The following is a 19127-nucleotide window of genomic DNA, read 5'->3' as shown; positions in this document are numbered from 1 at the left end:
TAGAGTGTAAGATGAAACAACATTTTCTATACATAATAAAATAAAATAAAGCAAATTACAAATGGAAACATAAATTGTAGATATACCTATTTATTGAGGATGAACCTTTACCAATAGATTCCCGTTCTGACTCCATTGTAGAGGCAATATATACAACAAGTTTTTAAAATTCCCCTCCCAACATAAAACATACATCTACATCATTACTAACATCAATCAAATCAAGCCTACTAGAAAGACTTGTGTTGTGGTACATAATAACTAGTTTGTTTTGATCATACATTGTTAAATTACTAAAATGACTTTTAGTTTCTCCAAATAACTATTTCCGTTATACTTTGTAACCTTCAAATTTCCCCCTTTGTAAAAGATACATTTGTCATTTGCATTCGTCTCAAATGAACCCCTGTATCGGAATACCAGTTGCACTCCCTCAGTAAGCATCGTCAATGCAACTATATTAAATAAATAGCATAATTTGTGTTACAATAAATTGATACAATAAATAATACAATAAATTTGGATATTCGTAACTACTTTAGGGTTCATAAAATGTGAGTATTACATAACAAATTGGAATAGTGTACTACTATAAAAATAAAAATAATAAAAAAACAACAAAAATAACAACTGCTCAAAATAATCAATTGTAACAAAATTAACAAACTACTCTATTAATTGTAAGAAAATTAACAAAAAATAATCAACAACATAAGGGAAGAGTAAGAACAGTACCAATCACGACCGTGAGCCAATCTCGTGAGATACTGTATTGGGGGAAAGTAAAAAGGGTATGATCCACGTATGATACTGTATTTGGCTTGTTTTCCAGCAACTTTATATATATATTGGGGGAAAGTGAAAAGGGTATGATCCACGTATGATATTGTATTAGGCTTGTTTTCCAGCAACTTTATATATATATATATATATATATATATAATTCTTACAATAAAACGCAGGAAAAATAGGCCCAAATATTTTCAATTAATCAAAAACCAAAATCCACAACATTTCGATTGTTCAAAAACATATCGAAATTTCGGTTTTTGAACAACCAAAAAACCTAATTTCAGTTATTAAGGAGAGCAATTCACATTTTCGGATGTTGAACAACCGAAATTAGATTTTTGGTTGTTCAACACCCGAAGACACTAATTTTGGTTGTTGAACAACCAAAACCAACGCGGAAGGTTAAAACAACTATTCCCGTTTTCAGTTGTTGAACAAACCAACTTTTTTTTAATTCGGTTCTTCAACACCCAAAAATGGGTAAAGTCATCTTTTTTAAAAAATGCCGTTATGAAAAGGAAAAAATGGACATCCCGGTAATAATGGAAACTCAAAGGTGTATCCGTAATAACGCATATTAGCGTAATTTCTCATGATAATATAAGGGTGAAGTCATCGTTGTAATTTTTGGGTAAAATATAACCTACTTAATATAAGGGTGGAAAGTTCGTTGCATTTTTTTTTGAGTAAAATATAACCATACGTAATATAAGGGTGAAAAAAAGGGCAAGCTTTCTATGCTTCCCCTACAGCATAAAACTTATATACTTCCCCTTATCCAACTGACCATTTTGAATGGAGAGTTAAGATTGCCCCAATCACAATGTCACTCTCTACACTATTTTATTTTTAATTTTTTTTATAAACTATTTTGACACCAAATTTTAGACGTTCAATTCTCTATTAAACTCGCACTAGAGAAAAATATAAGAACAATATTTCCAACAAAATAAAATAACCAAAATACCTCTGAAAGTTTCAAGGGGTATTTTGATCATTTTATTTTATCAAAAAATTATTTTTAATATTTTTTATAAGTGTGCAGCAATGAGAAGATAGCACAACCAAATTTCATATTCATACAATTTGTATAAAAAAAACTAAAAATAAAATAATTTGAGACGTCGGATCTAAGATCAAACGGTGAGTGGCTCTTTTGATCAAAATTGGACGGTTGGATGGTAGGAGAAACATAGATCTTCTATGATGTAGGGGAAGTATAGAAACCTTTCCCGAAAAAAAAAATATCTGTATATAATTTTATCTAAAAATGGAGAGCATTTTGTTTTTTGATCACGTGATTTAAACCCACACTAAAATAAAGTAACAAACACTAGGCAAAATAGTCGAAATTCAAGAGTAAAAAAAAATAAAAATTGAAGGAGCAAACTCATGATTATGACTTAGGAAAAAGTTTATATAGAGCCGAGGCTCTAAACAATCAAATTAAAGCCACATCAAAAATTTCATTAGAAGAGATTGTTTTGATGCCCAAATATTCTTAAATTGATCATCTTGACATCAAGATGCATGAACATGAGAAAAAAAAAAAGAAGATCTACTCGATCTACCCTATTTTTGAAGCCTTAAATTTTATAATTAAAGATGAAAATATATTTTAAGGCTATCACAAAGATTTCCAATATTGAAACCACATTTCTCGATACTATTTAAAGGTGGACTTTACTTTGATTGGTTAGAGCTTTGGCTCTATACAAACCTCACCTTTATGACTTATCTAGTTTATTGGAAAGTGTTAGTTTATAATTCAAAAGAGGAATGATTTCATGCAATGGTTGTATTACAGTATAATGCGACCACACTTTTAGAAAACCATGTTTTTGGCATTTGTATGACTCCAAATTTTGCATACACATATTTTGTGGTAGTAATATAGAGTACTATTATTATGTTACAATCCTATATTATAACGACACTAACATTAATGATGTGGATACAATCCCGTATTACAACGAAATAACACTAACATTAATGATGTGGATGCTATTTCATCATAAATAGTCAACATGCAAAAAACAATGAAAAATCAAATGATGATAATAATATTGAAAATCTTGTTGTAAAACGATTGGATTGGATAAATGCAAGATAAGTATTCCACTATTTGAAGTGAATAAAATATGTTTTTGAATTGAGCAATGATTTGATGTAATGGTTGTATCATAATATAATGCAACCACATTAAAAAACCATGTTAGAGACATTTGTTTGACGAAAGTTTTTTAGATGTATACTGTTTTCATTCTAAAGAATAATCACAAAAAATAAAATTTAGAAAAAAACGTCCTAAAAAATATTTTTCTAGCCCAATTAATATAAGCCATCCATTTTAGTAAGAAGGTTAGATATAGGCCTCATAAGGATTTTTTTATTCTTAAAATTTTTATATAGTGTTATCATCATTAGATTAACAATGCTAAAAAAGAAAAAAGCAATTTTGAATTTTTCAAGGCCTAGATCTTGAAATTTATTAAATGGACGGTCAAGATTCATTGTTTAAGGGTGTGCTAATTTTTACCATATCTAGAGTGCAAATTGATTTTTTTTTTTTCATAAAATTGATTATGAAGATGACGCGAATGTGTGTGCAAAATTTAAAGTTATACAAATGGCAAAAATATGATTTTTTGGTTGCAGTATATTAAGATACAACCGCATGAAATAATTGCTCATCATTATATTGTTATTATGCCCTAGAAATTTAGTGACGAAGATTCGAGGAGCGAGGGTCTGCGAGCCAGCGAGTGGTAACGAGCAGCGAGTAGTGAGTGATAGCGAGCCGAGTGTTCTACTCGAACTTCGCCATATCTATTGGACACCCCCCAGAGAGCGATACACGCGAAGAAAGAGAAAACCTCCTCAAAAAAAAATCACTGAGGCTGTTTCAGCGAGCAGCCCATTCATTCTTCTCCCATATTTCTCCACCAAATTGAGTGTTGTTAGAGACAGAGAGAGAGCGGTGTTTCAGCTGAGCTCGACCACTTAAAAGATGAATGGTGGGGCGCATGGGAAAGACATTGAGGAGGAGGACGCCGACGGCGGAGATGTCTTTCTCGATGACCAGGACATTCTCCACGAGGAAACCCTCGATGTCGAAGGTGCCTTCCTCTCTCTCTTAACTCCTTTTTCCCTTTTTTTCTTCATGTACTTCATGTATATTTGAACCTCGATGATCAACATGAATCCCTCCCGCTCTCTCTCTTCCATCTTTTTGGGGTTTGAATCTCTTTATAGCGCTCACCAGTGGGGAGTGTTGCTTTCTTACAGATCTCCCTGATGCTGATGAGGTTTCAGATTCTGATATCGAGATTGGTAAGTTTTAATTTACTCATTCGACTCTGATACATCACTCACCTGCACTAGCACTTGTATGAATTCCCAGAATTCTAATTTGATTGTAACTTGAGATTCAAACGCATGTCTTCTAGTTCAAACATTTGGTGACTAAGCATATACGTACATATGGGCATATTGGTGTTGCCCAATCGTTTTACTGTGTTTTACTGTTGTTCCATGCTTTTCAATGAGACTCAGTTTGTCTGTTTGTTTGAAAAGAGGGAGACTCAGTTTGTTTGTTTGAAAAGAGGGTATCTTCCTTTGTACAGACCACAGTTTATGCTGGAATTTGATTGATGTGGTGCAGCTGTGGCACTGAAAATTCTTAGGGGTGCTTCGAGGATGATTCTTAAGATGGATACTGGTCTAGAAAGATTTTTCTTGATGTCGGTGCATGATTTATTTCAGATGAATTTTCCTTTAGTTGTGTCAATTAGATTTAGTGTTTCGCAACGCAGCTTTATTGACTTATTTTTGGAGAGAATGTAGGGTATTAGAGATCGTTTGGTAATTTCCTTTGTGCATATTGTCTTGTTCAAATTGAAGGATTTCATTATGGTTTCCCTAGGAGGATGCTTTTACACGGGATTACCTCTAGGCAATGCTTCTAGAATGGGTGCATGTTGAGAACTAGGAAATGTTTATCTGTTGGTGCTTTGTGGCATTCATGCAGTTTTGAATTTGATGTATTCAATCTTTTCGGTTAATGGAACATTGTTTTAAAACAAAAGGCTTGAGCTCCGTGAGTTTATTAAAATAATGCATTTGTGAAACTTTTGTATGAATTTCGTACTTAAGTTTTAGATGGTAAATGCAAGAGGAAGTTAGCTTTGAAGAACATGCCAGAGGCACCAATTTATTTCATAAAGTTTTTGTTTTTTTCCTGGATTTGTGATTGACCATGTGGCAATTTTGTCAATACTCATTTTGCTCTCTAGGGGTGTTTAATTGTTTCAACTTGAACTATATAATTTGTTAGTTTGTTGTGTGAAGGTGGTGATGTTGTGTTGGCAATGGTCTAGTTGTGGTGCTGATGTGTTGGCGATGGTCTAGTTGTGGTGCTGATATGTTGGTGCTAGTAGTTATGTTGAAGTGGATGCAGTGGTGGTGGTGGTGGAGTGATGGTGGTGGTGTGTGCTAGGCTGGGCATAAATGATGGTACTGGCAGCGAAATGGCGGTGGTGGAGTGGTATTTGGCGGTGGCTAAGTGGCGGTGACAATGGTGGTGGTGCGGTGGTGTTGTGGAGCTATGGTGGTGGTGGTGGTGGTGGTGGTGATGGCAGTGGCGGTGGTAGAGGTAAGGCAAAATAGTGGGGGCCACATGGTTGTAGTGTTGGTTGTGGAGTGGCATAATGCATTACGCAGCCAGGACCGTGTTGGTCAAGGCCGCATATGCAAAAAATATGATGCGCTCGCATCGGTTGCATAGAATCACGATCTATGTGCCTTACATGTACTTGTGGGTGGAATATCAGACCATGAGCATGGGAAAAGTTGTTACCCTAATTAAACCGGTATACTGGTAATGTAAAAGCATGCCTACAAGCAACTAATGAGATTGGAAGAGAGACTAGGGAATACAAAGATAGCCAAGAAAAGAAAAGGATAAGAAGAAAATGAGATAAAGAGAATTAATAGAAATAAATTCAAGTAATTGATGACTCGTCTGATTGAGAGTCTCTTTTTCTTTTACATGTCATAAACTTTTGATCTTTACCTTTCCGGAGTTTAAAATTTAGCGTTTGAAACTTTGGATATTTTATATGAGATGGAATGGATTGCTTTATTTTTACATGTTAATCATGTTAGACATTTAAAGTATTGAAGATTAGAAGTTAGACACCAAACTTTATTACTCTTTATCAGGCTATTAGGTGACTTGAAGTCTCAAAAAGCTAGTATATCATAGATATTGAATAAATTAAATACCACTATCATACAAAGGCATTTATATATTTTTCTATACATTACTATATTTTTTGTATTTTTTGTACATTATTAAATTTGTTAACCGCATTAGAGGTGACGTGTTGCATTGGACCCTGACCTTATCGCATCGGACCTTATCGGGTTTAAAACATTGGCTAGGTCATGGTGGTTATGGCTGTGGCACGGCGTAGTGGTGGTGATGAGGCGATTGTGGGGGTGGTGGTGATTGTGGGGTGGTGGTGGCCAAGTTGTGGTGGTGGCTGTGGAGTAATAGTGGTCAAGCAGTGGTAGTTGGGAGCGGGTGTTGAGTAGTGGTGTTTTCGTAGTGGCAATGGTGATTTTTTTGTTGAGAGAGAGAGAGTCAATTTGAATTTTTTTGCAGAACTTGGAATGGTTTCGAAAAATTTCAATTTGGGAGCCCAAATTGCCACTGAGAATCAATTCAAATTTCAAAATTATATGCTCTTAGAGGATAAATTGCATGTGACAAATTTGCAGATGGGCCCAAATTGCTATTTAGCTTGGAAATCAAACAATCACAGTATTTGATGCAGTTCTGTTGATGTAATCTCCAATATTTAATTATGTTTTATTTATTTATTTACTATTCATGGATTACTAGTTATGATTACTGTTCACCGATTACTCTCACAAGGGCATATTTGGGTCTTTTAGTATTGTTTAGGTGTGGTGTGGAGCTTCTGAGAAATGTTTGGAATTTCTTAATTAGTAGGGGTAGTTTGGCGTTTTATGACAACTTACGATTCAGAAGAGTGGATGTAAGTGAGTGGTTTTGCTAATTTTAGCATTGTCAGAGACTTTTCTCCATCGAAGTATCTTGTGCTTCACTTTTACTGAATCAATTGAATTTCCAGCCCTATTTAAGTCTAATCTTGTCCATCAATACTTTGTGCTACTTCATTAATATTTCTACATCAACTAGTTGATATCTTCAATAATCTTGCCCCACCTATCTTAGCTTCTCTAAAGGCACAAATCTTGATAAAAATCAAGAGAAGGGTGAATTCAAAATTTATTTTATCTATGTACGGGTTTTACATTAGGGGGGACTAGAAGTGTGTTTATTTAATGTCTTGGGTAGGGTTTAGGGACCCTTGAAAGAACAGCGCTTTGAACTCCTCTTTTGTGTCACGAGTTTTCTTAGTTAGGTTTCTTTGCTTCTCACGTGGGTCATCTTGTAGGAAAAAACCTAATTTGGATAGAGATGTTGTAGTTACATGTGTTTGTTGAATGTTGGACAAAGGTGATCTAGCATGGTGTATGCAATTTTTAATTTTTCTTGTTCTCACCGACTAAAACACTTACAATGGTCCAATTACAATTATTTCAACTCAAAAGAAAATAATAAATAAATAAATCGGTTCTCACTTGCTGCCTCTATTTACAACTTTCTTTTATTGAATAAAACCAACACAATGCTTTATGTGAATAAGAAATTAAATATTGCAAACCAAAAGGAAAAGTCCCATTACTTGTCACGACCCCGCTCCTTGCCATCCCCCCGGGCCCGAGCCCGCAGGAGGACCGTAGGGTGTGGGGCCATGACCACAGGTTGCGAGTGCCACTTTGGTTGGAGTGCGCTCAACACCTTGAAGAAGAAGGAGTTTCTGATATCAAGCCAACCACAAAAGAAACGAAAAACAAAACACAATATACATTACCATAGTTTGCTGGACAAACAAGTCCCAAAATACATGCAACAGTTCAAAATAGTACAAATAGATCCAAGGCACAAAAGACCCAACATCAAAACATATTACCAAATCAAAATGGACTATATGGCCAGATTGTCAACCAAATATACACTGTAAAATAAAGCTTCAACAGAAAGGGGGTAAGGGACCCCAAACACGACCACCAAGACACGCCACTCTAATCACGACTGGCTATCACTCTACATGGAGGAAACATTAACAGAGTGAGCTGTAAAGCCCAGTAACTAAGGTCTAGATGCCATGCTTTCATGCTTACAAATATTCTGTCATGACAGTAATCAGGGTTTTATGCAAGTCTTACAAAACATAGAATCATGTGTCAAATTCATATTTAAATAAACGTGTCATGCATGATTTATTTCATGGTGGAGTAATAACTAATCAGATTAATCCGATACGATTGTAATACGAAGTCGATCAAATCATTCAGGCATGAGCATCATAACTGACCAAAACATTTAGGCATGCATGTAATAAGCATAATAAAGATCAAGAGATACCAACTAACTCCTGAAGTAGAAGCCCCACCTCTGATGTGTAGAGCCTCTACTATCACAATCAGGAGAGAAGCACCACCACGCGCACACAACCCTATTGCAGAAGCATGTCTCCATGCACACATATCTTATTAGAAGTATGTTACCATGCATAGATCATATAACAGAAGCATATCTCCATGCACACATATTTTATCGAAAGCATGCTACCATGAGTAGATCATATAACAGAAACATATCTCCATGCACACATATCTTATCAAAAGCATGCCACAAGTGTCTTATCTAAATCATATTAGAAACATATTGTCATACACATATTACATAATAGAGGCATGTCATAAATAATGGCATGTCACATACACATTTTTACCAAGAGGTATATCACCTAATCGACAAGAGTCACGCTTCTTATGCACACAAATCATATCAGAAGTATGTCATATTAATAAGTATGGTCTTAGAGACTTGTCAGGTACAGCGAGTGACATCTCACTTATGCACATGCCTATCTCAAGATGGGAAGAGAGTAGGGTCCAATCTCGCTAAATTTTTTGGATTTTTAGAGCGAGCACAATGCGCTTACTGAGCGAGCACAATGCGCTTACTTGGACATAACTTTAAACTTACCCAACATTAAATTATGGGACTTGTTCCCAGGTAAAATAGACTCAAAATTATACAACTTTTGTTCAAGAAGAAACACAGACTTATTGAACTAAATGGGTCGATTCACTTGATCATTAGAGAGTGAACTTTCTGCCCTGCAGCCGAAACCACAGCTGACAACCTAGTAAAAAAGCCCTAACATTCACAATTTGTGGAATTTACTCATAAGGCATAGTTTTGTGAAAACTGGACTCACAAATGCACAACTTTCATTTCGAAAATAACACCCGAAAATGGATCGAGGTTGGTCAACTATATGATTCTTTAGAGGGCGTAACTTTTGTTCTATGCAACAGAAACTACATAAGACATTTCAAAGTGGTTTCATCCCATTCTCTTACCTCATGCATAATCACTTGAGTCCATGTGGCACATGCATGCTTCTACTCCCATCATTGTATTCCCCATGCATGATATATGTATGTATGAATGATTCCATACATGATCTCTACCCGCATGCCTCCATACTCCCCCACACTTATATATACCCTCCCATCCACTCATAAATTAGGTTTCACTCTCTCTCCTCACCCCTTCATTCCCTCGTGTGCCTCTCTTTCCCCCTTATTCTTCTTCTTCTCCCTTAGCCATTAAACCCCACCAAGCCCATTAACCCTATAAACCTTAAACCTTTGAAGCTTGAACCCAATCCACTTGAAGCTTGGCTACCGAAGTGGTGCTTGTAGAACATTTCATCTTGGGGATTTCGATTGGAGCAGAGTAAGTAGATTTAGTTTTGCATGGTTTCATGCTTATGTTAATGCATGTTTCTTTGCTTAATTCAAATGTGAAATTCAAGTGTGTGAGTGTGGGTGCATGCTTACTAAAATTTTGTTAAAGGGTATTCTGATTCCCAAAATTGTGGTCCCTGTTTGAGTGATTGTTAGGGTACCTTAAACCTTGCATTAGACCATGAATCTTGGTGGGTCAGTAGGATGCTGAATGTATTTCCACATGGAGAAGACCCTTTGTTAATATCTCATGTAATTTGAAAGTTATTAACTATTTGTTGAAGCATGGCAGATTCATGAATTGAAAATCTAGGGATTTTACATGTTTCTGTGTGAAGCTTTCGACAAACCAAAATTTACTAAAATGAGATGAAACCACTTTGAAATGTTAAATAAATGAGTCTAGATTAATTTTGGTTTTGGGATCATGATGAAACACTCTATAGTCTGAGAGTTATGGTCGTTGTTCTAGTAGAATGTCTTTTGTAGTTTCTGCTGCATAGAACAAAAGTTCCCCCCTTAAAAGAATCATATAGTTTGACCAACCTTGGTCCATTTTTTGCTGTTACTTCCTTAATGAAACTTGTGCATTTCTGAGTCTAGTTTTCACAAAGCTATACCTCATGTGTAAATTTCACATATTGTGAATGTTAGGACCTTTTTACTAGAGGGTTGTCAACTGTGGTTTCTGATGCAGGGCAGAAAGTTCACTCCCCTAAGGATCAAGTGAATCGACCCACTTAGGTCGATAATTTCATGTTTCTTCTTGAACAAAAGTTGTATAATTTTGAGTCTATTTTATCTGGGAACAAGTCCCATTTAATGTTGAATAAGTTTAAAGTTATGTCCAAATAAGCGCAATGTGCTCACCTTGGTAATCCAAAAAATTTAGTGGGATTGGATCCTACTCTTGTCCCATCTTGATATATTGCATGTGCATAAGCGAGATGACACTGGCTGTACTTGACACGTATCTGAGATGATACTTATTATGTATGACATGCTTCTGAAATGATTTGTGTGCATAAGAAGCATGACTCCTCTTAATTAGGTGATATACCTCTTTGTAAGAATGTGTATGTAACATGCCACTAATTATTCATGATGTGTCTCTATTATGTGATTTGTGTATGACAATATGTTTCTATTATGATTATGATATGACACTTGTGGCATGCTTTCGATATGATATGTGTGCATGGAGACACGCTTCTATTATATGATCTATGCATGGTAACATTTTTCTGATAAGATGTGTGTGCATGGAGACATGCTCCTGTTATTATTTGATGAGATATTTTTGCCGACAACTGTAATATTTTTTTGCTCTCTATGATAGGATGAGAGTTAGGAGTGTGTGTGTTTGGGTGGTCGCTCCCCCAAAAACATATGTGAGGCACTACTCATTGGGACCCCTTTGGTAGTGTAGCGCTCTCTCGTCAGAAGGGCACATGAGAGGGTCGTGTCTTGCAAGGCCAGTGCCTATCAGTTTCTGAACCACATTGCAATAGGGTTGTGTGCGTGTTTGAGACACTATGCAAAATTTACCCGTTGGTGTTGCTTCTCTCCTGGTTGTGATCGTGGAGGTTCTACACATCAGGATTTAATTGGCCCGATGGGTGGGGCTTCTATTTCAGGAGTTAGTTGGTATCTCTTGATCTTTACTATGCTTATTACATGCATGCCTAAATGTTTTGGTATGTTATGATACTCATGCCTGAATGATTTGATCGACTTCATATTACAATCATATCTGATTAGTTGTTATTCCACTATGAAATAAATCATGCATAACACGCTTGTTTAAATATGAATTTGACACATGATTCCATGTTTTGTAATATTTTTCATAAAACCCTGATTATTGTCATGAATGAATATTTGTAAGCATGAAAGTATGACATCTAGACCTTATTAATTGGGCTTTACAGCTCACTCTGTTAATTTTTCTTCCATGTAGAGTGATAGCCGGCCGTGATTGGAGTGGCGTGTCTTGGTGGTTGTGTTTGGGGTCCCTTACCCCTTTCTGTTTAAGCTCTATTTTGCAGTGTATATTTTGGTTGGCAGTCTGGCCATATAGTCCATTTTGATTTGGTAATATTTCTTGATGTTAGGCCTTTTGTGCCTTGGACCTATTTGTACTATTTTGAACTGTTGTATGTATTTTGAAACTTGTTTGTCCAACAGACTATGGTAATATATATTGTGTTTTATTTTTTATTTCTTTTGTGGTTCGCTTGATACCGGAAATTCCTTCCTTTCAAAGTGTTGGGCGCACTCCAACCAAAGTGGTACTCGCAACCTGTAGTCGTGGCCCACGCCCTACGGTGCTCCGGCAGGCTTGAGCCTGGCCCTCTGTGGGTCCGGTGGGGACGGCAGGGATTGGGGTTGTGACACATAAAGCAAGATGTCGTAAGATTACCTCTACTAGACTTAATACACCCCACACCGGATTTTTCTCCTGCAATGACACACTAGATCAGTGGTCAAATACGAGAAAGTCTTGGCTAAACCCCTTCACAAAAATATGAGAGCAAGAACTATTTGATCGAGCCAAGGCCGCAATGCATTAGGCAATTTTATGATTGGGGCATACCCACCTCTATAGTGTCTTATGGGTGTGTCCCTTATCTCTCTTTAGAGAGATGAGACCTTCAAGAGAGAAAGAGAAGAATTTCCCAGAGTGTGAAGTGCCAGACTAGAGAGTTTAGAGAGAGCGAGAGATTTTGGTGTAGAGAATGTGAGATGAGGAGGCCTCTATTTATAGACTTTTCAAGAGAATATGATTTCATAGGGATAGCCATTCTTGTAGATTGATCCTGACCAATTGATCAGAGGAGACCTGTGGGTTGAGAGATCTCAGCCATTCAATCATTAAATCAGCCACCATGATTTAAAGGATGATGCAAAACCTTATCCTTCAGTTTCTTAAACTTTTATCCCATCAAATGATAAATAAGTAAAATATCAAATAGTATCTTTTACATAATTCTAATCCTTTTAGGAGTTGAACTCCTTAAAAACATATTTCTTTTAGAAATCCTAATCTCATTAGGACTCACAGAGCGTATCTTTTGAATATCCAAAATTTCACATCTTTTGAATATCCAAAATTTCTTACTCATCAAATGAAGTTCCATATCACATATCTTATTTAATTTTCTTTAGTTAACATGATATACACATCAAGTAAGAGATGCACCCACTAAATGTGGCGTGACCTACATCGGGCTCCCAAGTGGGCCCCCACACACCTCTTATGAATTTTTGGTGGGCCCCGTATCACATATAGTATTTATAAAATATGGGATTGATTTTTACAAATTGGGAAATAAACTTTATTTTATCTCTAAATATGTATATACTGAAAAATTGAACATTTCTTGATTTATAAATTTATTTTGCAAAAATAAAATATCCAGAGATTTATAAAATTCAAATAATCATTCTAAAATTCAATTAACATCAAAATAAACAAAACCATATAATTTTGATGGGAATAGGATCCTTATAGGTTTAGGAATTAATAATTTTGAAATACTCCATCTTCTAACGTGGACTATAATCCACACTTGCTTTCTCAAACGGATCCAGCGGTTCTCACGATCCACAGACCACGATAGGGGTTTATGATTGGGCTATCAAGGTCAGCCAATAGGCAAGGAGATATAATCCCAGTCTATGGACTACATGTTATCCCCTAAAGACAAATCCATGGTCATCAATATCGGATGCAACCACAGCTCTATGGTGCATAGGGGTAATCTCTCTCACATGTGTACGCTGCACCCTCAATGGTGTCTTGCTTTTCCAATACGTATATCATATGCACATGCCATGTGAAGGTTCAGTGTTGAGGCTTTGGCCATCGTCTTTATAGGTCAACCATCACACACAAGGGTGACATAGTCCCTTGGCTGACTCCCCTGGGTAACTCCAACCCAGTGTTCACAAAATCGGGCGATCTAATCGCTAATCGCTCGGTTAGATAGGAACCGGCTTTCGGCAGTTTTGATGATCAGTAGATATTTAAAAAACAAGAAAAAAAAGTATATAAATTCTCAAAAATAAGGAATTTGATTTGTATTGCATTTTTTAGTACTCTTTACATTATGATAAAAATTAAAACTTGTTTTGGTCATTAATACTCACTTTTATATTTTCCCCATTTTTTTCAGAAAATTTTAAAAATACCCCTAAGCACAAATAGATTCATTAAAATCCATTTTTCATTAATTTTCAACTTCATTTGAATGTGTTTTGTTTTAATTATTCTTTCTATGTTTTTTATATTTTAGTAGATTTTTTTTTGCACTTTTTTAAATTTTTTTTAACACTTTTATGAACTCCCGAAACTTGCCCGGTTAGAGCGGTTGAATTGACCGGTTAACCGGTTAGGCCAGTTAAACCGCTTCAGGGCCCATATCCTGTTAACTATTCTTGTTCGATTTTGCGACACTACTCCAACCTCATCAAGGGATAACCTATAAACCATCATCAGTTGTGCGCAATGCCCAGATATTTTGAGGTTTTTCCAACTCGACTGGCCTAGTTCGTCAAGCCAAGTCTGACTATCGGCAAATAGCTTTTGCCTATCTCGATCCCTCTGGACCATAACCTCTTGGTCTCTTGGAACACAATCTCTCGGTTCCTCAAGACCATAATCTCTTGGTCCCTCGGGACCATACTCCCACTGGAGTTCTTTGATTCACTATATTAAATATTGATTATATGCTCTCTGAAAACATTTAATGGCCACATAAACCCTACATTTGTGTGTGTGCGTGTGTATGAGAGAGAGAGAGAGAGAGAGAGAGAGAGAGAGAGAGAGAGAGGTATCTTTTGGAGTCCAAAGTTAGTGGTATCTTTATTATGCTTGCATTAAAAAAGAGTTGGACTTTTCAATGTGGAGCTTATGTCATTTTGGATCGAAATTTATTTTATGAAAGAGGAAAGAGAGTTTCTTATTCTATTTGGCTTGATTTACAACTATAGTTCTTCTTTATTATTGATTTTTGCTTGTTTGAGGATTAGAAAGTATGCATCAATTGGTATCAGAGCATGCTTAGAGACTTTTATGGCTGGTCGTGGAGGCCTTGGTTGTAAGAATGCTGATATGATTCGATTATGCAAGAAAATTGACAACTTGACGGAGAGGGTTACTAAACTCTTGTGTGAGCTAGATCATAGTTACCGGGAGCACCCAACTAAGGGTGGCGCTCCCGCTCCTGGACCCAGCGCCGGCGCTCCGTGGCCGGGATCTCTTCCAGAGCCCATTCCCAACTTTTTGGTATCTTGTTCCTATTTTTAGGATTCTCGATCCCATTAGCAACGGAGCTCGCTCCCACTGCCGCACGGATCTCGCTCCCATTGTCCCACGGAATGCGTTCCCGAACAAATTAGATCCCCGCTCCCACCATGAACAAAAACAGTGCCACCCACCATTAAAATAGTAGGGTTATCAGCTAAAAAACGCGTAGAAATTGGGCCTCCATGACACAAAGCAGCTATTCTAGCCCTAATTCTAGATGGGTAATTTTTGAGTACTCCATTAAAAGTGTTAATTTTCTTTTCCAATCCTTTACAAAGGTTTTTCATTGGAATTCCTATAGAAAACCAGTCACCCGAATTCTTGAATTTGTCAAGGCCAACTTTTATATCATTCCTGAAATCTCCTTGTATATTAGGCTTTCATGGTTTCCCTATAAAAGTAACAGCTTCCCATTTGATTTCTCTGTGTCTTGCTTAAGTTTTTCTAAAAAATAAAGGAGCATGAACTCTTCTCCTCCTCTGTCAAGGATATCACGAAGCTTTACAACCATGGAGTGGCCTGCAATCCAATTAATAGTTTTCAATCGAAGAGTTTAGCCATTTTCAGAGCTTGTTTGGCCTTTTGGAGATCGCCATGGAGGTCCCCAACTGCTAGCCAATGAGGTTGAGATAGGTATGTAGATTTTTGTTGCTGTTGTGCTTTCTGAGAAGAGAGAAAGAGTCCACTCACTGTGAAGTCAGACGAATGCATTTATGAAGTTAGAGAGAGAGGGGTGCTTTTTGCTAGATGGTTCCGTTCGATTAGGGGTGCGGAGGTTGAAGAGGTGGTGAATGTGAAGAGGTGGTGAATGTCTGGTCGAGAGAGAGAGCGAGAGAGAGAGGATAGGTGTAGATTGGCTTCACGTTAAGTGGAATGCGATCTAACCTTGAATGGAGCTCGATCCATTCCAAATAGAAACGCATTTTTCTTAGATGGGGTGCGACTCAACTTTAAATGGGATCCCGTTCATGTTGTCTATGGGAGCATGATCCTAATGAGCATGGGAACACGATCCCATTTTATATGGAACGCGTTCTCGTTAAATAAGGACATCGATCCCAATGTATGGGGAACGCGCTCCTTGTTCACAGGATCTTGATCTGCAACTTTTACCCTCACCGGAACTTGCTCCCTGAGCTCAGAAGCTTTAGGCAGCCCTTGATTCGACGCTCTTGCTCCCACTCCCGGAACCGGAGCCGTTCCCTCTCCCGCGGCCAGTAACTATGAGCTAGATTAGCAACAACATGCCCCAAATGAAGAGGGACGTATGGGATTTGATTCATATTGTGAGGGTTTGAGTTTAATGGAGATTGGCATGAACCAAAGCTTGATTTTGAGTGGGAGTGGATCAATGATGCATCAAAACATGGATGGATTTGTTGTGCAATGGCATCCATGGGAGCTTAATTTTGAAGAAGAGCAAAAATGATCCATTCTTCAATTGGATTCAATATTCTTTGACTAAGTAGATAGTCTTATCTTTGATAGCGCTCATATCTTTGATAGTCATCGTATTTTTGACAAAGAAACAGGTGAGAGTGACAAAATTGTTCCCAATATAATGGGATAATTGGTTTAGTAAGGAAAATGATGTTGATGATGGTGATGATGAGATAAAAGATGAGGAGATTAGCCGCAAAGACTATAAAGAGCTCCCCTTTCTCACCAATGGTGGTGCTGACTCTTCCTATTTACAATAAGGGGATTTCACCCCACAGATGCACATTACTAAAATTGAATGCGTCCAAACTTGCAAGTTGTTTAAAGATATTAGGATTGGGCATGTAATCCATAGGTTCGAGGATCAAGCGTCAATATCAACGCACAAGGTTGAATGTAGTAGAAGATTCATGTTAGTGCATTTCAAAATTCGAGGACGAGTTTTGTCCAACCAAGGGAGTATGATGCAAATCAAGAGTAGGACGATTTTAACATTTTATTTTATCTATCAATTTCATGGGCATGTATTGGGTGTCGAATTATTGCTATCGGGCTTAAGAGGTTTGGGGGCTAGAAGGGTATTTTTATTTAATGTCTTGGGTAAGGTTTAAGAGGCCTTGAAAGAAAAGGGCTTTAAATTCTTTTCATGGTGCGAGTTATTTAGGTGGGTATCTTTGCTTCCATATTGGTCTTCTCATAGGAAAAATCCTAAAAAATCTGGGGATCTACTTTATTATTCTTGGAGTGCTTGTATTAAAAAGACTTGGACGTTTCAATTTGGAGCTTATGTTATTTTGGACTGGAATTTATTTTAGAAAAGAAGAAAGAAGAAAGAGAGCTTCTTGTTCTCCTGGTTTGATTTATGACCGCAGGTCTTTATTGTTGATTTTTGCTTATTTGAGGATAGGAAACGGGGTTTGAATTTCCAGCTTTCCTTTTTGCATCAGATCTGCAACTAAGTTTGTGACTATCAATGTGTGGGTACTTTGTATGTGAGATGTATTTTCCGCATTTACCCTTATTCATACATGATACACATTGAATCAATCAACACTATATTTTCTCTCGCACAGTTTCTAGATCTTGACTAGAGAAACTTGTGGTAGGTCAAAAAATAAGCTCTTGCGTGCAAATTCTTGTGGGACATATGTTTTTGACCCAATCTATCTGATATGCCTTATAATATTATCATTTGACTATCTTTTTTCTTTCGAGGCCTTCTGTGTTCATTTTATGTTGAATTTTTCGTTCTACTTATGATTTGTAAAGTTTGTATCTTTTTGCTTTTTTTATTTTTTTTTAAGATTTGGATATTGCTATTTTTGGAGAGTGAATTCCTGGTCACATATGGTATGTGTTGTAAGAGAATATTTCCTGTAAACTAAGTTTCTTTAGATTTATAGTCCTTTAGATCCATATGTAGGTTGCTTATCGACAACCATATGGTTGTCTTTCTAAATTTTTATAGAGTCAACTATTAATTCTCTAATTTTTTTGGTGGATGTAGATGAAACAGATGATGCCGTTTACCTATTCACTGGTCATAGAGGTAAGTTCTGTTACATGGGGATATATTTACTCATTTACTTGATTTTATTTGCTTTGATTGCATCAGTTGATGTGCCAATCAACATATATTATGGGAAAAATGGTTATATTTACACTTCCTTCTAGTCGGTTTTCCTTAAAAAGACTTTGTTGAAAGGTATGTGATTGCCATTATGGGTCCCTGTCTGGTTATGTGATAAGTGTTAATAGTGACAAGATTGATGCAATTGGTGTGCCTATCAAAATATATTATGGGAAAAATGGTTATATTTACACTTACTTCCAGTCATTTTTCCTAAAAACAACTTTTTTGAAAGGTATTGTTTCCTGATGAAGATGACTTTTATCTAGAAATGAAACTATACATTCCTATAATTTTCTAAGACAACTTTGTACAGTCCTATGCATCCATTGTGGTTGAAAACTTTGTATGTGACTGCCATTATCAGCCCCTGTCTGGTCATGTGATATGGTAAATGTTAATAGTAACAAGATCTTGTCTGGTATTGAAGTTAGTGACAATATATGTATGATATATGACTTATATCACATACATGAAACTTCTAAAATATTTTATTCACATATACGGAACTTCTAAACAATCTTTCTCGGGCCAGAGAGTTGATAAGCCTCAACTATTGACACCTTGTTAAATATGTAGGAGGATATATTGAAAGTAGTCATGAGTGTATTGACCGATTGCAATTTTCATTGCACATACTTGATCTTTATGATGTTTTCAAGTTTTCCTGTAACGTAGTACCAGTGTCTTTGTGCACATTGACAAGATAGGTTCCTTCTAGAAGAAATAGCACTGTATTCCCCATGCTATATGCATCAATGCATATGATACAGGTACAATGTGCAGATCAATTAAATTTCCTTAAAATGAATTACTGGCTTAGAGGAGAATAAAATGACCCACCAAAAAATGCTTCACCCAAATGGTTTCAGATGAACTGCTGCCAGGCCATATAACTGGGCCTCAAAACTAGGTCTGTGAACAACTGTTGCTTCTTTGTTTTCAATCCAATTGAGATATCTTGGCCATAAACTTGCAATATCCCTATGAGCAATTGTTGGTTTGTTTTGAATCGAATCAAGATTTCTTGTCCAC

At 36.6% G+C, this 19127-nt stretch overlaps 1 protein-coding gene across 15 annotated transcripts in view; it reads left to right on the top strand.

Moving 5' to 3' along the window:
• Positions 1 to 3519: 3519 nt before the first annotated feature.
• LOC18432599 (transducin family protein / WD-40 repeat family protein) overlaps positions 3520 to 19127 on the top strand; it is a 50374-nt gene continuing 34766 nt past the window's right edge. For 12 of the 15 annotated variants that reach the window (XM_088863452.1, XM_088863446.1, XM_088863445.1 and 9 more), the window contains exons 1-3: positions 3520 to 3911; positions 4081 to 4125; positions 17970 to 18011. In XM_088863452.1, the coding sequence (XP_088719578.1) occupies positions 3803 to 3911; positions 4081 to 4125; positions 17970 to 18011 (196 nt within the window). In that variant the 5' untranslated portion in view covers positions 3520 to 3802. The remainder of the gene's footprint in view (positions 3912 to 4080; positions 4126 to 17969; positions 18012 to 19127) is intronic. The other 3 variants (XM_088863455.1, XM_088863456.1, XM_088863454.1) reach the window with 1 other exon arrangement.

This window comes from Amborella trichopoda, chromosome 3 (genome assembly GCF_054954075.1).
Source record: "Amborella trichopoda isolate Santa Cruz 75 chromosome 3, AtrichopodaSantaCruz75HAP2 v2.0, whole genome shotgun sequence".
Taxonomy (NCBI): Eukaryota; Viridiplantae; Streptophyta; class Magnoliopsida; order Amborellales; family Amborellaceae; genus Amborella; species Amborella trichopoda.
The sequence above is the reverse complement of the archived record's forward strand: the minus strand, read 5'-3'. Positions and strand labels throughout refer to the sequence as shown.